This window comes from Nestor notabilis, unplaced genomic scaffold (genome assembly GCF_000696875.1).
Source record: "Nestor notabilis isolate BGI_N333 unplaced genomic scaffold, ASM69687v1 scaffold2842, whole genome shotgun sequence".
NCBI classification, from domain to species: Eukaryota; Metazoa; Chordata; class Aves; order Psittaciformes; family Psittacidae; genus Nestor; species Nestor notabilis.
The window spans coordinates 139,287-164,803 of NW_009917698.1; the positions used below are offsets into that span (position 1 = coordinate 139,287).

The following is a 25,517-nucleotide window of genomic DNA, read 5'->3' on the forward strand; positions in this document are numbered from 1 at the left end:
AGAGGACAGAGGAAAGAAGTTTACCCAAGTAACATATTTTCTTTCATATTTACATTGTACAAGATGATCCTCCTCAGTACCACCTTAGAGCAGTGGTTTTAGTAGGAAGTTACCACTGCAAAGCAGTAAATGAAGCAGCAGCTCTTTGACGATTTCATAATCTTCCCATCATCCCACATTCTCAGGCACACAACAGATCTTTTCTTATTGGCATTTTTTCCACAGCTATTTCTCTGCAGCATTATTGAATGTATACTCTCTGCCTCCAGAGATGCTGATATTTTTTTAGTCTATAGACACATCTGAAATGGTCAAACAATAGATTTTTCTTATGTTCTCTTCTCCACATTTCTGCAATCAGCACATCTATTTCTGACAAATTCCCATCCAAAGAAGAAAAATGAGTTAATGAATGAATAATCTACACAGAAGTCAAATAAACGCCATGAGGAGGTCTTAACCCAAACCCAAAAACCGGAAATTACTATCTACAATCTATATTTTTCTACTAGTATTAATGTGGGTGGAACAAACTCTGTTATTGCAGTTAAATTTGAGAATTAATAATCAGATTACAATAACAAAAACTTTGTATTTGAACTTCATAAAAAAAATACACACTGGAGGAGTATCTTTTCTTGGCATTACCCATTTCACACATACACCAGAGTTCAGGCTGAGATTTATGATAGCACCACAGAGGTCTTTCACAAAAACTACTTTGTCATTTTGATAAGAAGAAGCACACCTAAATTATGTAAGCAGCTCCAGGGAAAAAAAAAAAAAAAAAAAAAAGAAAAAGGAAATTTTAAAGAAAGTTAAAATAAAGTGTGGAAAGAATAATTTTTGTGTTTTGATACTGTTTTCAATGCAAAGCACTACAAGTTTACCAGTATTGAGAAATTTAGCATCAACATAGAGGTGGTCCTTATGGTCTTTAATTATTTTCTTTTTATGGGTAGGAAAAGTAAAAGATAAGAAGGATTAAAAGTCATGCTCAAAGACAAAAGAAAATAAGTTGTTTTCTGGATAAGCACTCATTCTTCTCACCTCCCACAATATTAAGCTTAAAATTCTCAGCAAGCAGTTGTAGAAGAGTATGTCTGTCATACATGCACATTATAACTGTTAGGGCCTCAAAACTACAGGTGAAATTCAACATCCTTGAAAGACACTGGAGGAAGATGCAGGAGGAAAAAAAGACAACTATACATGCATCAGAGAGAAGTTCTAACTGTCTGTTATTCAGATCTCCAAATCATTGGAAAAATCCTCTGAAATGTCAGAAATTAAGAAAAGAACTGGGAACAAAATCCAGCAATCACTTTTACACCACTACACAAATCCACAGCGAAACAGTATTTCTTGCTCTGCCTGAAGTTCCGGTTCCATTTTCACCCCTTCACTACATTCCTCCCAATCTCTATAAGGATATGATAGGTACAGAGAAAAGTAGAACAGATGCAACAGCTTCCAAGCTAGGAAACATTTACATAGACTTGATTGTTCAAGGCATAAGGAGAGACGACTAAGTAGGATACAGCAGGGTGCAAGAAACAAATTTCATTAAGAAAGCAAACATTTTTTTCCTTATTAGATGCAAGACCTGAAAAGCATTGAATTAAGTGATCAAGTAGCAGCTCTGAAACAAAAGTGAGTCCTTTTTCATATGATTCACAATGGTACTGGGAAAGTGATTACCCTATCAGTAGCATAAAAAGATTCAAACAGTGATTTGTGAAATTTTGAAAATGAAGGTCCATTCAGGACTGTTAAAATGATCTAAACACATCCTCTAGCACAGAGGTCCATATATTGTGGAAGCCTGGGTAAGTATTTCTCCCCCTCTGCCTTCCTGTTACACTATTGTATTTGAGCAACTGGCCTTTCAGAGAAATAACAGGGAGCTTGAGGAACCTTTGGTCTGACCTAGAAAAGCTGTTTTCAGGTTGAGAAACTTCATACTGCACATGCATGCATTTACTTCAGCAGATCCTAAATGATGCCAGAAAAAAGAAGTTACACCTTCTATTCTCTAATTTACAAGAGCTTGTGTCCAGTGTCATAAGCACTAAGCTGTATATTGGACATAAACAAGCCCTATTTAAGCCACAAATGACAGCAGTAATGAGCTTCTGAACGAAAGATGGAAGGAAAAGCATCTTACTGAGGATCTCCAGCATAACTGAGTTGAGCAGGTCGTATCCCGAAGTGGACAATAATGGGAAAAGTAATTACATCAGAATTGAACTGTTCGCGGTCCAGTTGATCAATACGAACTGAGCTGGGTTTCTAGGAGAAAAAACAAGACACACCTAATCGACAATAGCTCCATGGAAAATGTATTGCCTCTAGCTGACACTATCCAGTAACCACAAAGCAACAATATTCCAAGCTTATTAAAATACACATAAAACTAATCATTAATATTATAATAAATGTTTGGCAATGACAATGTCTGAAATGAAGTTAATCAACTTACCACTTTCAGTGAAAAAAGGAAGTATTTTTATTTTACAAGTCAGGAAATTTACAGCTAGATTATTTCCAAGAACTTAAAGCAACTTCCTTCAACAAAACATCACACAGGACATAAAATCAGGATCAGCATTCTGGCTTCTCAACCTCCCACATGCCTAAGTAGTTCATTAAGATCAGGTTACCTTTCCAATTTTAGTTCTGCTCCTGATTTCCAGAGCAAGTGAAGCCATTATTACATTCATTCAATCACACCAACTAAACAGAATTTAAAAAATCTGTCATGCTACTCTTAGAAAGGGTTCTTGGCTGATGTGTACAAAGAGGAATACAGTCTTGTATGATGAGGAGACTTCTGTCCTTTTTACACTTCAAAACACAAGTTCTTTTTTTTTATAGTTAAAAAGGACAGTGTAGGAGGTAGCAACTTTTGCTTCACCTCTAAAAATGCAGAAAATGAGTAACTGCACATCACTGTAGAAGACATGTTCCTTATAGAGCTCTTGACCATTTATCTAACATTTTTTAAAATTCAGTTGAAGCTGCACTGTTTGTCTCCAAGTAAACATTATCTCCATTACCTGGCAAGCTGCTTTGTTATGTGCCTGCTTACTCCCCACTTTGCAATCAGCTAGATGAGGCCATTATTTTCTGCTTGCCTAAAGTTTCAGAAAAAGGCCATTACTTCTAGTTACCTGCATCTCAAAACTTCCAATTTTGCATTGTGAATTTCTCAAAGATGAGTTTCAGAGTTACAGAAACAGCTCCCACCACTGTCTTCACAAAACAATAAGAACTGTGTCAAGAACAAAGCTTTCACCTTTCAAACCATTTTGGTAGAACTGTTCACAGGAATAATTTTCTGCATGGATAAGCAAAGCCGATTCTATAAATAAAAGTAAGCCTCATCAGGCGGCCACATTTCCAATATATTCTAGAAAAACAAAAACTTACTTAAAACTTTGACATTCAGATAGAGAAACATTTTCCAAGGGTAAAATGCTTATTAGCTTCCCTTTGGACATGATGACTGAACATAAAGTTATATCTTCCCAGCCAAAAAACAAGAGGGGGAAAAAAAAAGTTAGTTAGCTTATGCTGCCAGGTTTAAAAACATATATAAAAATGAAAATGTTTTCCCCACAGCACTTCCAATAAAAGAGATTGGGACAACAAAACCTAATGAAACACATGGGGAGGATTTTGTACTAGGCAGAATGATGTTCTCTAAACCAGAGCTTAAAGTCTTGAAATTTAAGTTTCTGGTTTTGTGGGGTTTGCACAAAACCAATTTCAGAAGTTTTTATCTTCACAAAAGTTGTTCATTGGTTCTCCCCTCTTTTAACATTAACAATGAGAAACTTCCCCCATATCTGCCCCCCTCAAAATAGAAGCCTTCCTACACAACTACCCTATGAACCAAGGTGGCAAAATATAATTGGCAGAATATGAAACAATAATTATACTCAATACACCAATTATATATATATTAAAAATACAGACAATATTCTCCTATTCAAATGTTTCATATTTTAGACACTTAAATAGAAGTAAACTGATCCTCAAGAGTGTAAAAGGGAGAAGAGTTTTCAATATGCCTATAGCAGGGTCTGTGTGAAATATGTGGCTTCAGGATTGCTCAAAACCAGACTATTTATGACACAGCCTTGGAGTTTTGTCACCCACAGATGCTTGATAACAATCAGGATAAAGGAACTCCTTTAAAACTTAATCACAATTGTTCCTTCACTGATGGGTAATACAAGGGTGTAGCTAGGCTATGTTTTTATCCTTTAGCAGGGTGAACACTAGCTTCCTCTCTGGTGCTGTTTCTGAAGGTTAAATGAACAAACAGCACCATACAGTATAAATCATGCACCAGCAAACAGGATGTAAGGAAATTTATCCCTGCACTTTTTAAATGTGCTGTGAGAGACCATCTAGTAATAAAACTTTGCTTTTAAAAATCTCATCAAAACCAAAGAAATTCTAACAGAACAGAGGCCCATTACCTCTCTTTCCTACTCTAAACCTCATCAATCAAGGCTTTGCTGGTATTAGAAGACATGATGAGATTGCATGCAGATGTAGTATAAAAGACGATAAAATACATATGTATTTGAATCACTGAGAAAAGCAGCAATATTTTAGAAAGAGTGAAGTATTAAAGAGGATTAAAATTTGTTAACCTTTAAATCTATTCCAACACAGGTTCACAGAACTAATGAAACACCGTAACTTAAATAATGTTGAACTACTGTTAGTTGTTTAAGCACATGGGATTTATATGCCTATCAAAGTTTTTTTCCCTTCTCCATCATGCATACATACACCCTGTTGGTTTGGCTGTTTTGTTTTTTCTTTTAACTAAAATACATATATAAAACCTAGATCTGCTCACAAGAGGAATTATTATTTCTGAAGTGATGTTGTGGAGGAAAGCAGCAAAATAAAATTTTGTTGGTTTACTTTGTTGTGTCAAGTGGATGAAATTGAATTGAAGAGCTGTCATTTTCTCTCAGTTTCACATTGTCTCTATAACAGAACTGTTTTATCTTCTAACACTGTAAAATGCACAGAAAATGCCTTCATACTCAGTAGAATATGCTGCAATGAATGAAAAAATCCACAAACTAAGAAAGTCATTGCAATCTTCCTGAGAAAAAACATGTTCTAATGACGGCATTGTAACATGGCAACACTTCAAAGTGCTGCAGATTTCTTTTATGATTACATATTTTGATGTCCACATGCATCTGTAAAAACATTGTCTTGTAGAATGCAAAGTTTGTCAGTAAAAATCACACAAAATCTCAAAATTAATACTACCACTCACAAATTGCATAGCCTTGTGCATACAGACATTTACAGTTCAGTGACACAAGGAACAAGCACATATGTATTCATTCACAGAATCACAGAATGGTTTGGGTTGGAAAGGACCTTAAGATCATCTAGCTCCGACTCCCCCCCCATGAGAAGGGACAACACACACTAAACCATGTCACCCAAGACTCCATCCAGCCTGGCCTTGAACACTGCCAGGGGTGGAGCATGTCATGCTAAACAAAAAAAAGCAAGTTTTCAGCTAGATGAAATCAGCCTATCTTCAGCAAGACCACTGAAGTTATGTCAGCATAGACCATTCAGATGCTGACGAGGTACATGAGCACGTACCTTGAATCACAGAAACCACAGGCAATGTTAAGCAGTTAAGGCTGTCTAACAGTTTCTATTATAAGATTCTGGTTTAGCCCTCAGTTTTAATCAGCTCATGTAGAATCTTCCATAGCAAGAGTTCATGTATATTCTGTATTTCATGTTCCCACAGATGATTTCGTTTTCCTTTTGGTTTAGGAAGTTTTAGCCAGTGCAAAACTGCTCAGAATCAAATAAACGGAAAAATAAATTATCCCACTGAAGTTATGATCAGCTTATAAACTAGTTTACTGAATATGATGTTGCCATACTTAAAAATATGAACCTGAAAAATATGTTTAGGAAGTCATCATGGCTGCAGTTTGGGGACAGATTTATCAGTTAGCAAACTATATATCCCCACAGGCATGATACAAAGTCACCCTTCTGCTGGAGCTAAGAAGTTAAGCTATAAGCAAAGAAGGAAAATTAAGTCGAAGGAAGAAAGGTGTTACAACAAAGAAAGCAGCCTAAAATATAAGGTCCAGAACATGTCTTTAGTGCTGAGATACCACTGCAATACTGATGAAACCACACAGAAAGAACCCTGGAGCTTTTGGTGGACACCATCTGTTCTTGTGACCCACATTTCTTAAGTGTGAAAGTTAGAAAAATGGGCTAAATTCACATAACACTGGAGTTGAAAGGAGCTGAGTTCAGAGAATTTATGTTTTAAAATACTAATTTTAATTGTTTCACAAATAATAAGGCCATAGGGGTTTCAAGCTTGGCACTGAAAATTAATGGATGCATTCATTAACGTACACGGAATTCCTCAGTGCGAGTGAGAACAACATAGAAACAATGTGGAAAAAAACCACATAAGCAGAAAAAACCTTTTCCATATTCAGGGCAAAGCCTGGATAGAGTACTCTACCTAAATCTAGAGGGTCAAAGAGAAAAATGAAAGAGAATAACAAGTAGTTACTAATTGTCCAGTCCTATGTCAAGAAAAAGAAAATGAGATCGCATAAAGACAGTCTGAGAAAATAAAACAGCAGAAAACTACAGTTTCAAATACATAAAATTTAGCCATTCCTTTTAACATGCACATTGAAACAGTGCTCATCTGGACATCTGCCCTTCAGCAGAGCAGCAGAGGGTGCAATTCTTCCCAGGGTTGGAACAAGTCAATGGAGTGTTCCTATAGCAATCTGCAACTGTCACTGGTCATCTTTTCCCTTTCCAATTCAGCCTGCAGCAATCTCTCTGAAACAAGACATGTATGTGTCATCGGGTTGGTCACAAAACAGAATTATTTGCTCTACCATGCCAGGGCTGGTAACAATCATCCCTTTGCATTCTTCTGCGTATTTCTGCCATTCCAGTTCTTCCCACTGAAGCATGTTGGCAATCTCCTCTTCAGGCACCAGAGCTTTACTGCATCGTAACAAGTAGAGAAGAATCTGATGCATTGAGAGTACTTCTTTCCCTCCATCTTAAAAACATAAAAAAATAACCCACATTTCAGGTATTTACTCCTACAGCATGAGCAAAAGAGAAAATATGCAGAACACATGAAATATTTGGATGAGCAAAGTAAAATGCAAAATGCTTAAGCAACTTGACAAATATGAAGGCAAATGTTTTATTGATGAATACCACACATGCATAAACACTTAGCTAAACTGGAAGCAGTAATGGTAATGGTAGCAAGAGTAATGGTTTCATCATACTGTAAAGCTGAAGTTTCTAACTTGCCTGAAAAAACTTTAAAATGAGTAGGCAGAACAATCAGTTATACTGTCCAGTTATATCTTCCTTGTCACACTTTTATCATTCTTTTTACAACAATAGTTAAAAAGCCTGTAGGCACTTCTGCAGCTCTTTTAAAGAACACTCAAAATTTTATGGGATACTTCTGGATTGATGTAACTAGTTATCCTTGCATTTTAAACTCATCTGTAGTGCTTACATGCTGTACCTGCAGTAATGAAGACTAAAGAGCCACATGCTGTCTTCTGTCACTGAATGAATCAAGGGCATGTGAAAACTACTAAATATTTCTGAGACCCCAGGAAACATGCACAGCAAACAGTGCTTATAACAAAGGAAGACAGTATAATAAACATCTGACTGGGTCCAGGTAGTCAATTACAGATACAAAAATGCAAACAGGGAAGATGAGTGACAGTCCTGACAGACCGCTACTCACTGACTATTCAAATTCAGTATGTCTGCTCATATGAGTAAAAAGATAGACACATTACTACAGTGCTTTAATTCTGACACACATCTCTCTGACACCCACCCTCACCAACAGGATATTAATCTGTAGGTATGGAGGCATCTTGAAGTTGCATCCCCACCGAGCAGAAATGTTGATTTCTCTACCCCAGGAAGCAGGAGCAATCTGATCCCTGCCCCCAGGTACATTCTCTCTATCACTACATACACAAAAAAAGTAACGGAGGAAAAAGACAGAAGTAAAGACTTAGAGCAATATTGAAGATGATGCTACAGCACAGGGAATGTGACCACAGGCACATAGGAAAAGCCTCACAGAACTGCTGCGTAACGGCTGTGCTGTGTAAGGTGATGTCCTCTACAAGACACGCAAGGGAACAAGCACTTCTCTTATTTCAGCTGGGATTACAGCACTATGGTACAGAAAAGATGAAAGGGAATGATATAACTTGGCCTCTCAGAACAATTAACCTCATTCAAACTCCAAGAAGCAATCTTAAATGGGGAAAACACACCCCAAACCTCACCGGAAACAGAAAATACTTCTAAATAGCTATAGGGGCAAATTTTTAAATATGCAAAGTTTTCCTTCAGATTAAAGGAAAACGCAGTTTACAAGACTTCTGTCTTTGTCAACAGCTAGATCATACTGTTACACAAGAGGTAACCCATGTTCACCAATCACACATACACAAAAAAAGTGTAGCCTTACTGAAGGCCATGTACAGGAAGGGTACAGGTCACTACAGATAGTGTGCTAAGCAGCAGTTAGAGACCTCACCTTTAGTGGGTCAAAACATGCAGTGTTTGGGACCAGATTTTTTTTTTCCCTAGTCTTTCACTTTCAATATATTTATCATCATAAAAGTCTACAACTATTCTGCATGCTACACATCTCTGACACTCAGTAAACTCGGTATGATTAGCTCAAAGCTCAGAGATACCCCAAGGCCTGTCTCTAATCCACATAGAAAACTGACACCCCAAACCTCTTATTTTCAGACCACATTAGGAAAATAAGAAAGAAAAGCAAAGGCGATAGGAAAACAGCAATTCATTTTTATCTTTAAACAGACAGTTGATGGATGTGTGGAGACCAGTTGCACCAATGTCTCTTTTGATTAGACATAGATAGTGTTTGTAAACATACCTGAAGGAAATAGATTCCCACTCTCTGGAAATTAAAAATCTCTAAGGATATCTCAAAAAATAATCAATACAAAATAGAAACTTGATTAAAAAAAAACAACTGCCATAAATATGCTAAAAGGCAACTATATATGCAGTAATATATATAAAAAAAGACATCAAAGAGTTAGAAGACAAAGAGTTAGAAGGCTGGGAATATAAAAGTGAAAGCACACAGGAACATATGTTACAGAAGCTCATCTCTCACTACAACAATCCAAAAGCACAGAAAGAGCTGACTTTTAAACTAAACTAAACTAAATCCTAGTATAAACCCCCCAAACTAACAGGAAAACACCCTCAAGCTACACAAACCAGGCAGGTCAAACTTGTTCTCATTTTGTGATGAGGTCAAGTTAATCAGCCACATGTGGCTTGATGGCTTATTTTGTAAATTGCTTCAGCAGTAGCAAATCAATGTTTGCTAGCAAGCCTCAGAGCTCTGCTTCTGATTTAACAGTGTTGTGTATCCAGGAAGCAACAATTAGAAATGTAGTCATCTAGCTATCAGTACTCTCCACAGTAACGAGCCAAACCTCATTTAGCTACAGCTATAATTAATATCTCAACTAAGTTTCAAAGCCCAGAGCAGAGAGCACCTCCAGGCCACAGCCCTCTTGACAAAGACTGTTCCATGTCTCATCTGCACCCGCAGTCCAGCAGCTGAAACGCATCCTCCTGTCCACACAACACTTACGGTGCAATCACTGTCAAGATCTCAGCAGGACACATTTTCAATGGAGCCATGACATTCTTATCAACTGAATGACTGCCCTAGTATCTTAGGGATGCGTTAAACGCCCGTGTAAGCTGTTCACTCAAAATAAGCGTAATGCTCCACACTAAAGTTTGTCCTTGGCTGACAGGCTAGGGTTGAATTGCACTGAATGGCGTTTTTATGTCTTTCACCATTTGCTGCAAGTCTCAGTTTGCATCAAGAAAGAAACAAACAGAACAACATGTGCTCAGGAACACCAATCATGCTGATCCTCAAAACTGCACATCAAGAATTCTTATATAATCACACGGTATCCTGAAGAGCAGAGGGGATATGAAAATCAGTGACATGTGACATTAGGCAACAGCACTCCTCAAATGCCACAACTCCATGGCAAGGCAAGACAAGGATGACTCATCACTGCCTATAATTACCATGACAGAGACAAAAGCTGAGACATGGCCTGCCTGTCTGATCCTAGTTCTGAGTAAACTATCCACACTGTCAGCAAGCACTACAGACTTCAGTTGAAAGCACCAGATCTCTACACTGACTGAACCATTTGCAGTAAGCTGTTTGGGGCGGGGTGTTTGGGAGTAGAGTGGTGGGGTGTGCTTTGGGAATGGATTTGCGGCTTGGTTTTGGGCTCGTTTTTTTGTGTGTTTTGTTTATTTTTATATCTAATTACCATAAAGCTACATAATACAAACATTACCTGGAAGAAATCTCACAAATCGCGGCATGAAGTGAAATCTGGGACAGGAAACAGAATCATTTTCAAGTAAAGGACCTTAAATATGTAAAAAAAAAAAAAAAAAAAAAAAAGAAAAAAGAAAAAAGAAAAAAAGAAAATGCATGAACAGCAAAATATTTAAATATTTGCGAAAGAAGAAAAAAAAGAATGCAACCCTGCCACAAACAGAATCAGCAAACGGTGACTGCATTTGATAGGGACTACGTTTCAATCAGAAAAATAACAAAATGCACAATAGAGAGGAACAGAATAACAACTTCTAGTGAAAGCTTCTACATGCACAATTTCAAAGAAAGCTATAATAAGTTAAAAATAAAAAGAATCTAACAAAAATGCAGCAGTTTTAATTAAAACAGTGATAAAACACTGTTTTATATGATTTGCTTATGCTTTACAGACACAGGCACTAGTTTATTAGTCCCTCTCTATTAGAGGGGTGTCTTTTGGCTACAGTAACAAAATATAACATCTTGGAAATTTCCTTGTTATTTCATGATTTTTTTTTTTGTCTCCTATTTCATCATACAAAGCTTTTCATGAAGAGAAAAACAAAAGTAGTAAATACCTGGTGTTAAAAAAGAAAGAACAATCGGAACCAGTGATACAGAAAACACTGATACTAGTATCAAATCAAAGAAGGCTACACAAAATGTATGTAACCTGTATGCTGCTCAGTTTAACTGCACTAAGTGCAGAGTGCATCTCCACAGACAAAGTCAAGACTGCAAAACACACCTACAGATTCTGAAATGAAATTCCTTTGATATTCTGTTTTCTTTTAGACCAAGGGAAGTATCATCCCTGAAATTCCTTTGTGGGAGTCTTCACAGAAACACGTATTTTCATCTTGTCAAGTTAAAACCATTCAGCTATAATGACATGTTATCCCTCTACAGCTGTCTGTATGACACTACCTTGTATGTTGACCCTAAAGAAATAGTGTACAAGTAACTTGTTTGTTAGCTCGTAAAACCAGAAAGAATAGCCTACCTGACACCTTGGCTTTCAAAAGACCATGAACACGATACTATGCAATATTAACACACAGTAACATTTACTGTTTGATTAAAAGGATCAGTTTTGGATTAAGAAAGAAATTTAGTTTATATGCAAGAATACAGTGCTAAGTTTGTGTATTTTAATTGCTCCAGCCCACATTAATGAACTCTCCAAGAAGATGAAAACTTTTTAGAAGAAAGGGGAAGTTTGTCCCTCTCTTATAAAACAGCATATGACTTTATTCTTTTGAGGCCTCTCTCCACTTTTTTTTTTTTTACATCAAAGAACCTAATAAAGCAATCTTATTTTCAACAGCTACAATTAATTGGGGTTTGGGTATGTTGGTTTGTTGGGGTTTTTTCCCCTAAATAAGTTACCGTTAAGATTCCAGTCATACAGCTCCAAAATATCTTTGAATAGATATGAAGAGAAGAGCTCAAGACCTCTCACACAAAAATTCTGGGGAAAGAAATAAACCAGAATTATAATTATATAATACTATAATACATCTAGTGTCACTCACATATGAAATGAAAACACAAATGAATTAAATGAAAATTAAATGGGGAAAAAAAAAAAGAGGAAAAAAGAAAAGAAAATTAAACCCCCCAGTGTCTTCTTAGTTGCCAAATACTAGACACTGGGCTTTGGAAACAATATTGATATGTCTGTAATCATCTACTGCAACATCACACAGTGGTCTCTTCAGAAAGCACTGACTATTCAATGTTCAGATCAACAAACTATAGGCAGGAGGGAGATTCTCATCAAGTGGGGAAGCAGCTCCTCCAAAGCAAGGAGCTTTCATTCAGCAATGAAGTAATTTAAAAAGCTTTCCTGAACAACAACAACAAAATCAGGATATAAATTCTACATATATTATACTGGCCATGTATAACTCAAAACACAATCTCCTTTGCAATCGATCACTAGTAAAGACAGTCTGCAAATAACACTGTAGCCAACTGCTGCAGCCATTTAACCAGAAGTCAAAAAAATGCCCTGTTTCCTATTTGCTTGATTGTTGTTTTAGAACAAGATTTGGAGTCAACACAGAAGATTCACTAACAAGCAATGAATTGCTTTGACCACATTAATCTTGTTGAGGAATTTCAGGGCTCTTGCATATGTTTAGATGCTGTTGCTTCACAAAAAAGAGATAACTAGAAAGAAAAATGTAAATATATGTGACTAAATTAAACACTGATCCTATCTTTGTAGTTAATATGCAGGGGTGTTTTCTATACCTACACATGCTGCTCCACTGCAACAATTTACTTCACAAACTGGTTTAAAAATTTTCTATTATTAACTGAATGGGCTTTGTTTGTATCCACAGGAAATTTGTTCTGGCAACAGCTTATATTAAGTACTGATAAGCAATCTTCAGACCTTCAAACTTATCATTAAGTTTCAGCTCTGCCATTGACTTATGTGGTCCTGGCAAACAAGTACCTCCATTTGCCTTATTTTTGTCATCTGTAAGAGAAGGACAATGCCTAACTCAGCAGTAGAGATAACAGTACCTGATATACATTGTATATAACTTAAAATGAAAAGAAGCTATGGACATAAGCACTTCTTACTATCTGATTTTAACATATTATAACATAGAGTAGGGCCACAAAAATGACCAGAGCAGTGAAGCACCTCTCCTGTGATGAAAGGCTGAGTGAGTTGGGGTTGTTTGGCCTGAAGAAGAGCAGGCTTCAGGGAGACCTTATTGCTGCCTTTCAGTTCTTAAATGGGCCTAGGAGAAAGATGGGGAGATACTTTCCAAGCAGGGCCTGCTGCAATAGGGTGAGGGGTGATGGTTTTAAATTGAAAGAGGGGAGATTCAGGCTGGACATGAGGAAGAAATTCTTTACAATGAGGGTGGTAAAATACTGACACAGGTTGCCCAGAGAGGTGGTGGCTGCACTGTCCTGGAGACATTCAAGGCCAGGCTGGATGTGGTTCTGGGCAACCTTATCTAGTTGAAGATGTCCCTGCTCATTGCAGGGGGGGTTGGAATAGATGACCTTTGAAGGTCCCTTCCTACCCAATCTATTCTGTGATTCTATCATTCTACAATATTAATATAATAATATATTAGTAGTCTAGGTAGATGGAGTACCGGTGAGTGTAAGTTCCTATTCTGCCATTCATTCAGAACACAGCCCATCTCTTAAGAGATTTCACAAGATGGGATTCTAAAGAGTTTAATCCATTAAGCATATCAACAACTCATAACCCACTCTGACTTTTTGACTAATTATCCTTCTTACCTCAGGCATCATCTCCTCAATGAAATGAATTGTATAGTCAATGTTAAATCTGATTACTTTACACAGTGGAATCTGAAAGGAAAATAGAAATTCAGCATGAAAAACTACTGCATAAAATGTAGAGTTAATACAATTTTGTATGCAAAGGTATTACTGTCTAGTGAAAAGGGCACTTAATAAAACAGCTGCTCTGGGGAATCATGCAAAGATGGGGGAACACAATCACACGCAAGAGAAATAACAGTTCTAACCACCTCTGTAATAACACAGGGTTGACAGGAGGGATGGTAAAGGAAGATTAAATAATGCCATCTACTGGAGATAAAATTTTCTTTAGAGGAAAAAGAGAAGCTTAGGAAACCTGTATCTTCTCTCACTTGTATATTTGGAAGTGAATTTACTGTTGGTGACATATGTCAGATTGATACTGAGACCTGAAGGCAAAGTGTATTTAGCACACTGCCAATTCTGTCAGCTATACTGTCTTAAAAAAAAACCCCATAGCTTTAAGTCATAGCAGCACAACCTAAGAACTTCAGGATAAATCCATAGCTTTATACTAATTTCATCCAATAAATGTTCTCAGAAGTTCACTAAACTAATTAGTAAGACAAACATCTAATTCCTTTTCTTGTCCTTAGAAAAAAGGCCTCTTCATTTGCAAAGCCCACATATTGCTGAAGGTGTGTAAGTTTGTTTAAATGCTATGTTTTAAAGTAAAAAAGCTAAATTTCTAATAGACTACAGAAATGTCTCTGAAACAGCAGTTTTTATGTTGCCAAAAATCATCTCAGGACACCAAGAGATCCTTTCCAAAGGGCTTTATACACATTAGTAACAGGAACTGACAATACAGCATTGCTTTCTATTCCAACTCTGTAAAAATTATGCTGATCGCTTCCCCAGTATGGAATGAGAAAAAACACATATGCATTTTACAGAAAGAGTAAGCTCAAATGCTTCACTATTTGTGTCAGACAACAAGAGTTTTCTTTGTTCTCTGTATATTAAAAATTTCCATACCTCTCTGCCTTCCTGTCATGCAGTAGGCATACAGATTATAAAGTGTTCTCTCTGTCCTTTTAATGGGAGTAAGCCAAAACTGTTCCTTTTCACTCATTTGCAAAGTGAAAATGTAAAGCCTTGAGACAAACCTGCCTTGAATCCCAAGGCTGAGTTAATGCTACTGGGCAGGAGTGCTTCACACTGCCATGCCACAGGCTGAATTCCATTCTCTGACTTTCTGTCAACAAGAGACCCTTCCCCTGTTCACCAAAAATAAACTGTTGTCATATACACTGCGTAGGAAAACTTTCAGGGAAAAAAGAATATTTTCTTCTCAGGGCCTCTCAGTTCCAATATTCTTACTTCTCAGTCCTGTACTGAGTCATTCTTGTACCAGGTTTTGGCATTGTTAGTATAGCTAGTAATAGGAATAAAACTAAAGGAAACAAACACACACTATGGCATCTGAAAAATACAGTTCTTGAAATATTAAGATAACAAAAAAAACTTTAAATTAAGCATTTGCATTTTTTTCATTCAGATATGGCTAACAGGTTATATTGGAAAAGAAGGGCAGTCAAGTACCAATCATGTCCTTTTCTTGTTATATTTCCTTTCAAAACAAAACTAATTGCCTTTATATGCCTACAGATTTTGATATTTGTCAAGACAAAACCTGAGACTCATTAGCACACGTCTTTACCCTGTCCACAGTGCTGGCAAGAGGTTTCTAACATACATGTCATCGCTTTAAAGTTCTATTTCAGGGCACAAACAGCTTACCTTCCAAACAAATCCCACATATACAGTAATGAACATACTTACGTTTGTTAGTGGGGCATGTGCAAACATTGAGAACCCTTCAAAGATATATTCATGGTCATCATACTCAATAACAGTAGGTCTGTCTGTCTTAAAAAAGCAAACAAAACCACCAGAGTAAGCAAGAAGCAGTACTACTTCCATCAGTGAAAACAAAATTAAGAGTCCTAGTTAGAATTATTTATAAAGTACTTACTAAGAAGTTTGTGGGAGGTGACACAGTAATTCGATAGTGGTACAGTCTTCCAGCATTGTTGGTCATGGGGCGACATGGTTTAATGGGCTTAAAGAAAGAGATAAGTAGAATTACGTGTAGAGTCAAGGCAAATTTAGATTAAAAGAGAGAATAAAGCATTTATAATAGCCATGAAATAGGCATTAAGAAAAATTAAATAAAATATAAAATCAGGGAAAATTAAAAATATAAAAAATAAAATCTGGGAAGAAGGAAAGTGAGGCCTTATCTGTATTTTCACTTTCATAAACATTTTTAAAGCCATTCAAAAGGAAAACAAAAGTGAAAAACTGCTGTATTTTTTTCGTTTTCCATTTGACTCTCAATCTTTTTTACACACAGCAGTTAGCTGCTTACATACCAGACTAATTTCATCTTTTATATAAATTTGTTTCAGGAAACTGATTTTAAAAGCTTACAAAAAGGAACCTGGACCTCACATAAGAAGATCTCAAAGTATGTCATCGAGACAGACAAGTATCAGCTCATCTGCCTGGGGCAAATCTGGGGCCTGAAGAGAACAGATTAGTCTGTCACCACAGAGACAGCTCTGGTAACCCTGCTCTGCCTGCCTGAGAGGTCCGACAGCAGCCAGCCCTCTGTGGAATCTGATACAACACCAACTGCCTGGAAGTCATGTTTTCCTCCAGCTTCTTCTGAAGCATCCAGTTTAAAGACCTAAAAATCCTCAGCAGTCAGACAAAAAGAGTTTCTCATATGCCTTACATCCGATTTGCTGCAGTTCAGACACTGACACCAGCCTGTTTGGAACACATCTGTCTGCATGAGGGAAAAAAAAAAAATCACTGCAGCAAATGGGGTAGTCCTCTAAACAGTATTACAAAAGTTGGCCTGGTTGTGATGGCAAGACAGTGACACTACTACTCAGCAACGTGCATTTTGCATAACCCATCCAGCAAGTAGGGTAATTACTCTGGCTGTTCAGCCCCAAATTAAGCTTCTTACTGCTCCAAAACGACAGTTACAAGCCAGCTAGTTTAAAGCTAAGCAGTTTTATCCACAGACACTCTAAAAACTAGTACATCCTGAGGTTTCAGAAAATCTCCTCAGAAAATTTCCCAACTAGCTGTGCTTCAGGGAGCACCTGCCTTCATGCAGCAAGTTTTATATATCAATTTTCTTCTCCTAAATTTTACCCCTTTTTCTTTACAAAAAACCCACTACAGACAATGTGGGAGGAACTGATCCTGAACTGGAGTGATTTATAATAAGCTTCAAACCAAAGCCAGTTTTCTGAACTGGAATAATTCACAGAAACATTCAGAAATCCTTAACTGCAGAGAAATAAAAGAATGTTTTAGTAAGTATATGAGAAAAGGCACATTGAAAAATAAAATTATTCAAGAAAAAATTACAAGAGTAAATTATAAACCCTACATATTAATGTTCTCCAATTCTTTCACAAGAATAAACTTTTTTTTAGAATAAAAAAGCTTAAGGTCATCCAACCACCATTTTTATTTCCAGAAATGGTACTGATCATAAACCATGCTCTGTACAAATGAATATTTCTAAGGAAATTATTCCAACACCATTTTTCAAAACCCTAGAATTAAACAAATGCAGGCAAAAGTTTTCCATAGTTTTCAGGTGGATCTCCTTACCAGTACTGCATTTTAAATAGGAGCTTATATAACTAAGTGATTTAAAGTCACACAAGATTTTTTTACTCAGCCTGTAAATCATGTAAAAAAACCAACCACCTTAAATCAACCCAAGTATGAGTTTACAGCAGCAAGTTTGTATTCATAATCGCAATTCTCAGAATTACTTACCTCTTCACCAGGATAAATGCCATGTCTTATTCCCGTTCGCCGGGCTTTAGCACTGCACTTGCACAAAGGACCATCATTCATCTGTCAAAACCAAAATAGGATTTTGTTTTATTGAAAAACGGGTTTGGAGAAGTATGTTGGTTTTAATGCCTGGAGTGCTGATGCTTCTAAAAGCCTGTCATGCTTAGATTAAGTGGATGTTCTTAAGCCAATAACATTTAAAACAGTATAGACTAGTGTGAGAAAACTGCACAACAGCACTCAACTTCATCACTCTTTCAGAAGCACAAGATTGAAAAACACTCTCAGCAGAATTGTACCACATATCATATACATATTTTCCATTTCTTATACATACAAACAGCACACTGTCTGCCTAAAACAAAATTCAGGCCCTAAACAGGCACGCACAAATATTTAACTGCTGAAATCTTCATGTTCAAACAGTTTCACTAAGTTCACTGAAATCCCATCCCTGACTAACCCCTGTGCCATGTGGCAAGGCTATTCCCTGAAGTATGCAAAGCAGACCATTTGAAGATTTTTACTTGGTACTTTAAAGAGATAATGGGAACACTCCAAATGCATCCTGTGAACAGATCAGCAAAAAAGAGGAACCGGGTGGAGGGGAAATATCCACTTCAATAATCTGTATGGATGCATCAAGTAGCTATGCCAAAAAGGGCCGTTGCACATGATATAAAGCTAGTGTCTTTCTTTTCACTTTCATGACCAAGTTCAACGCAGACTATCAGTTACTGCAATACTCTATACAGCTTTCTGCTCTTAACATCATGCCTATTGCAGAAATCCAACAAAAGAAACCCAGAACCAAACCAGAGAAACAAATTAAGTTCCCAACCCCAGGCTTTAACAGAGTTTTTCGAAGTTTGAATCCAAGAACTGAAGCATTTTTTTAGACTCAGAAAAAAAACCAACCACCTTGCAATGCAATACAAAAAGAAGAACCTTCCATGCTATTACAAGCTCTCTGAAAATGCAAACAGCATCAGCAGTGGGGCTAAACAGCATGATCACACAATAGATATAATGCGAAGATACCTCAGAAAGCAAGAACCAACAAGCTGCTGTTGGGAGAGGGACACAACTTTTTACTTTTTATGTTAATTCTCTGAATATTCATCTCAGACTGGCACAAAGCATATGTGCAAAGGAACGTAAGAAGTAGGGCACTTCTCGACTCCTTTGGGAACTTAATCATGCAATCTTAACAACAGAGTGACATGACAGCTTTTTGTTCATGCATTTACCCCACACACCCACCCCCCACCCCACCCCCAATCTGAGACCCTAGAGGAAAGTACAGGCTCAATGAAATTGAATCATGCTCACAGGTAAAAGCATGCTTCCTCACTGGCTTATGCAGCCATAAAACAGAATAGCGTTAAAAAATGGAGCCAATGTCAAATTGCTCTTCATTCCCCCCAAAATAATGGCTTAATGAGGCTAATAAAATAATAATCACTTCTTTTTTAAAATCTCATCCTTAATTCTCAGAACAGTTCAGCAGTAACACTGCCTCTGTTTACATTAAATGCACAAATCAAAGCAGAGATGTGAAGTACCTGTAAAAGCCGAGGACACGAGAAGCAAGTCAGATACCTGTCTATCTTTTCCCTAATGACACTGCTCATGGAAAAGAAGTGCAGAAGAGCAATTGTGTAGTGATAATAAAATGTTGAAAGATCACAATTTTACATAAGCAATGACTTCTAACTTTCTCTGACCAACAGGGCAACACAAACAAGCACCTAACACTTGCAAGAAAATAGCCACTGCAGTGGTATCAACTTTAACAATTTATATTCTGGCAACTGGTAGCACTGCTGAAGATTATTCAAAGTAACAAGCACACTGCTCAGACTAAAGGGTTGTGAAGATCCATCCTAAAAAGATGGTTCGATGTCAAATGGTGTACTTGTATATGCTAGTGTGCAAAGCAATCATTCCTATTTTACGTAGTGATAGTTAGAAAGCATTTTGGCATACCAGATAAATATCTAGGATAACTTCAAATGCTTTCAAATAAAATCTACTCAGAAGCAGTACAGCACTGACAAGCTCACAATGATCAGATTTCATCCCCATCAAGAAAGATAAAGAGTCAATCTCAAGAAAGTTTTGGGGAAAGGAAGTTTTTTGGTAGGAAACTCATAAACCATGCATTCCTGAAACTATTCATCCTACAGTTATTCTACTTCTTTTTATTTAGCTAATATTCTGGCCTAGAACATTACTTTGAAGTGTGCCCAAGAGATGCACATTTTTTTCAGTTAAATATCTAAAACTTCACTAATGTTGCTTTCCATACAAATAAAATCAGCTAGCAATGCTCAGTCAAATTATTATTTTTTTTAAATAGAAGGATAAATATGAGTCTGTAATAGAATATTCAACAGACCTTTGAATTACCACAGTGGCAATAAGCATCGCAGTGTCTTTTTGCATTATGATTTGTTGCATGCTAAACTCATGCATCACACAAAGTGCCAGAAAAATAAATTTACTGAGGTGCCATGTGACAATGAGTTAGAAAAGACTGTATAATATTTAAGAAAGATGAAGATGGCAAATTTGCAAACAAAAACTAGTCTTCTGTGAAATGTATACATTCAAAATAGCACTTCATGAGCTTAGCAATTACATTTAATGAGAACTATAATCTCCATGCAATTACAAAAGAACCATTAGACAAGAAATTAGAAGCATTAACTGCATATTTAAAACATTATTTATCATTATGAGCTGAGAGCTTTTCAGTGGAAAATTTGTAATGGAGGTAAACATGCTGTATTTGCTCCATCCCAGAATTCATCTGTGTACCTTTATTTTAGGGCCATGAGGACAGCATTAGTACACTGTTAGCAATTCAGGTTTTATTAACACTGTCAGACATAATTCCAGCGGAATAATCCCCAGGATTCATGAGCTGGAACCACAGTCTTGAAATCAAAAAGTAAAGTGCTTTGAAGAAGATCAGAGAGAAAATGGAAAAGGGGGGGCAAAAAATGCATACTGAAGTAGATATCGCTCAGCATGTTTGACAACAACGCAGAATTTTTCGGTCTTCGGGGAAAATGACTTACAAGTACACAGCACTTTTTCCTCTCACCATACCTGTCCTGGATCATTGTACCACAGTTCTTCATGGAGACGATCAGGGTGTGCTTTTTTACGCTTAATTTCTCCAATGACGTCAAAAACATCTGAATCTGAACTGCTAGAACAGCTGCTGTCATCTTCAGAGTCACAGTCTGACTCACTGGAGCTCTCTAATTCACATACGAAAAACAAAGTCAGCTGAAAAACATTAGCACACACTTTCTTTTCCAAAAGTGATGCATTCTTTAACATTACATAGCTAACTGTGGCATACTGGAAGTTACTAACAAAAAAGAGGGACAGCAACTGTTTTTTTAATTAAAAATGACAGCAAACGCTATGGATATTAAACACTTAACAACAACCGCACCACCTGTATGGTGCAGAAGAATACACATAATATCACTAGCATGAGTGAACAGAACCTCTTGTTTAAAAGTCAGTTGTTTGCTATGAGCAACGTGCTTATATCTAGTTTCATTTTACCTAAAAATGCTTCTGTTGCAAGATACTGTCTTGTTTTGAAACAGCACGTATGTATAGAATTATTATAGAACATGTACTGTTAGAGTAATTTTTCAAAATCAGTTATTTCTAAAAAATCCATTATCGGATATTAGAAACCAGAGACATGGGGAAAAAAAAAAAAAAAACCAAAACCACCAACCAAACTATAACTATTAGCTGAGTTGAGTCAGTCGTAAGTTTTTTGGAAGCCCTGTTCTGTGAGTTTTCCTCCTTACTTTTTTTTTTAAAAAAGACATTTTTCTTTGTATTAACTGAAGTTAACAGAATGTGGTCTTAGACTAGTTAAAATGTCTCCTTTGAGGTGGTGTCAAAGTAGTAAGTGTCTGGACTTAAAAAATAAAACAAAAGAACACCTAGAGCCTGATCTCATGTATCTCTAACCTCCTGTACTACATACAAGTGACTCCCTTTCTTATGCATGTAATGCCACTCATTTCCACGGATCCCCTCAGCTCTAATTTAAATGCCTTCATAGCCATGACATATACCATGATGCAACTAAGGTTTATTATTCCTGAAAGGGGACAACATTTCTTCCATTTTTAAGTTTTGACTTAAGAGAAAAAATTGCCAGTGCTTTGAAATACTACAAAACTATGGTTAAAAATACGTGGGTTTTTTTGCTTATGCAAATTCAGAGCAATCCTTATTTGCTGTGGGGCTGTGTCTGGGTCTCTGTTTGGTCCCCAGCATGCCTCATGTTCCCCTGACAGCCAAGGACAGGAAAAGTTTTCCTTCTCTTTCCCAAGCAGGAGTACCTGCCTACACCATAGCCCAGCCTGCATGCAAACGTACAGTCCCTAAGTAAGGGACTGGAACTGCTGCCACTGTAAAGTAGCTGAGCAACGTGAAGAGCAGGGGGGAGCAAAAAAACAGACAATAAATGCTCCATAAGTTGTTGGTTTGCATATTTGGATAGATGTCCTGGTGAGATCGTTGACACCTCAGTGCTCTGGGCAGCTTTGGGTGCTTCAGAGCAAACTGTGCAGATCCAGCTGAGAGGGAGCTGCCTTCCAAGTTTGGAAAGCCAGCCATGTCCCTATCAGGCCTGTCCCTTCCAGGCCTGTAACCCTTCCCCTGCACAATGGGGTGGTGATGGGTTAGCATTACCAGCTTCTGCCTTATTAACTACAGGGGTTTAGTACCCACCCCTGGGGAAAGGGGCTTGACTGAGCCTGCCCCACACATAGCTCATGCTCTGCAGCCCAGCAGAAGACAGGCTGAGGGCACCTGCTGTACCAGGGACCTCATAAGGACTGGCTCACCCAGCCTCCAGACTCATAGCCCTGATTTGGAGACATGGTGTGCATAACCCTGCTCTCTTCCTGCCCAGGTCCCTGTGGGCGGGAAGAAACTTTGATCTGTTTGCAAATGCGTATTGCTCCAAAAGCACAGGTGGATTATATGAATATTAATATAAGAGAATGTCCCTGCTCACTGCAGGGGGTTGGACTAGATGACCTTTGAAGGTCCCTTCCAACCCAAACTATTCTATGATTCTAATACAAGCCTCTCCTTAGATAAAAGAGGAGAGAGACACTGAGAGAACACTACTAGTAAAATGTTTCCTTAAAAAAAAAAAAAAAAATAAAAAAAATCAAGATGTATTTTTATACAATCCATAATTCAGCCTAAGTTGTTATTAAAATATGCACTTGGCACTATGGTTTACATAGGTCATATATGCTCAGTTGAAATCAAGTTTTGTCGAGATGTGCTACAAATATTCACAAACACTTGAGTTTTAAAAGTTCTCTGATAACCATTAATCAGTTATGTAAGTCTAATTTTAGGTGCAAAAGGAGTGTGGGACCTGTGACAGTCAGCTGGAGTTCTGGAAGACCAGTGCAAAACTGTTGGATTTCATGCATTGAAATCAGCCTTTCATGATTTAAAAGTGCTCTTGGAGTGCATTACTTTCTCACTGCAATACACAATTATGGCTAACAAAGGCAGAACAGAGATAGCATTTACTTAAATACAAAATAAGACAAGCTATTAGACATTAGCTATTAGAAGCATAGCTGTAGGAGAAGCTGGCAGACACCAAGTCAGCCAGGGGACCAATGCAGATCAGAGCCTTTGGGTCCCCCATGAAGAGTGGAAAAAAAAACCAGAGAAGTTGCTCTTGGCTCTATAGTATTTTAGCCTGGAGCAACAAAGGAGCTCTTTCTGCAGAGATCTGAGGAAGTAAAGCTTTACACAGGTATGCTGAATGAAGCAATTTTGTCCTTGCTTTATCCACATGAAAATATACCTCTTGAAAAACCCTACAGTTAACTTTGGTAGCAATTCTTGCAAATTCACATTTTATTTAATCTGTGTTTGTTTTTTCTTTCATCTTTATTTTATCTTTTTATATTGCCAGCATGTAGCTGACCAAGTCATTATATACCTGTATTTCAACTTTAGAATTTTTGACATGTGATTTTTAAGAGTTACTAAGCTGAGATGGTGAGAGCCTGAAGCAGCTCAGCAGGCAAAAATGAAGCGTAAGTTAAAAAGCAATCCCAACAGAGTATCTAAATTAATGTGATACACCTAAGAATTTCTTGAACTAATGTAACTGAAATGAAATGCTGAAAGTATAAAAAGAACAGCTAACATTTCTCACAAAACAAAGTCAGAAAAATAGCCTTCTGACTTCTGAGTAGTCAAATTGTTATCAAAAAGTATGCTTTGCTAATTCAACCAGTATTTACCCCTAAATTGATATAGCTAGTAGACTTATTTCACTGCAAGAAGATCCATATGGGTGGTGCTGCTTGTTACTGCACAGAGTTCATCGTTCATTTTGGTTGTGCAGCTCTGCTATCATCTTGTGTGGAAGTATCAGGTTTCAAAACATAGTTTATCACCACTACTCTTCCTTACTTTTTAGAAATACAAGTCCAGGAGCTCCTAAAAGCCTCTTGTGTGCCATGCTTTGGCTTATCTGATCATGCTCAGCATAATTTCATGTCATGGAGAAGAATTTAGCATAAGACAATGCTGGATAGTCTCCATTCTCCCTTAGGCTTTCTGAGTAAAGAATCTAGTTGTTCTGCAGTCAAAAGCAAAACTCTCATGGATGTGCAATACAAATGAAGGATTTAAGAAACACAGATTAAACTACCAACACTATTAAGTACACACAACTGCCAAAACCAGGTTAACTATGGATTATTCCATTTCAGATCTTCATCATAATTTCTGCCTACCTAAATCTTCATCCAGCTTCGTCTTTGGTGGCTCCCACGGCGGCCTGGCTGCTTTGGCCTTCGCCTGTCGCTTTCCTAACTCATCATCAAACTTTTCATACAGATCTCGGAGCTTGCTTGTTCCTACCACAGTAGAGTCCCCCTGTTAATTAAAAAACAGAATAACAACAACAAAAAAGATAGCATTAAAATAGCATATGAACACCACATGTACCATCACATGTACCAGCTTTTCACAAAAGAGGGGGGGGGAAAAACCCAGATCCATATAGTTCAATGAAACATGGAAATACTAGTTAAGGCTCTAGCATACCATCACATTGTCCACTGGTTGAATTAGCAGAGAAATTTTTCAATTTGCTGATGCATTATCATCAGACCTTTGACCTCAAGATGCAGAACTATGGCTTAGCATATTTAGTACAGCTCAGCATTGATTTTTAGCATGTTTAGAAGAAACAGGAGACCTGTAAAAGTATTTGCAATTAAAAAGAATTTTATCAGATACATGAAACACAAAATCCAGCTTGTTTTGTTGCCTGGTTTGAATCACCATGAATTCACTTTCCATGTCGTTCTCAAAAAAAAAAAAAAAACCAACCAAAAAACAACTAAACAAAACCAAAACACACCACAAACACAAAAACCAAATAGACAAACAAAACCCAAAAAAACCCAGCTCTATCACTACTCCAAGTAGTTATTGTGAAGCATTACTGGGAAGTACAAAGAATCCTGACTTTTTGCTTCTGTACAAAATTTCTTCAGGGTTGTGAGAATATACGGTCCTTGAGGCATCTTTACTCAAGTACAGGTATAATGGAAAAAAACCACCCTTGCCTCCTGGAGACAAAAAAGTACCCCTTATCTATGTACCACTCATCTGAATGCAAACAGACAGAAGAAACTAAAGAGAATAGAGAATACTAATAAATAATGCCTTTAACAGAGTAAAGGGAATAAGATGGTTGGGAGGAGAGAAGGATTAAATGACACAAGACATGATCCTGCTGACGGGT

At 37.2% G+C, this 25,517-nt stretch overlaps 1 protein-coding gene across 1 annotated transcript in view; it reads right to left on the minus strand.

The window, feature by feature from the left end:
• Nucleotides 1–25,517, minus strand: part of DROSHA (drosha, ribonuclease type III) — a 67,897-nt gene that overhangs the window by 36,552 nt on the left and 5,828 nt on the right. Inside the window, exons 5-14 of the mRNA XM_010009359.1 lie at nt 24,499–24,640; nt 20,786–20,940; nt 17,648–17,728; nt 15,813–15,899; nt 15,620–15,706; nt 13,790–13,861; nt 11,900–11,981; nt 10,485–10,559; nt 6,945–7,114; nt 2,168–2,292 (exon numbers count right to left, since the gene is read on the minus strand). Of these exons, the coding sequence (XP_010007661.1) occupies nt 2,168–2,292; nt 6,945–7,114; nt 10,485–10,559; nt 11,900–11,981; nt 13,790–13,861; nt 15,620–15,706; nt 15,813–15,899; nt 17,648–17,728; nt 20,786–20,940; nt 24,499–24,640 (1,076 nt within the window). The remainder of the gene's footprint in view (nt 1–2,167; nt 2,293–6,944; nt 7,115–10,484; nt 10,560–11,899; nt 11,982–13,789; nt 13,862–15,619; nt 15,707–15,812; nt 15,900–17,647; nt 17,729–20,785; nt 20,941–24,498; nt 24,641–25,517) is intronic.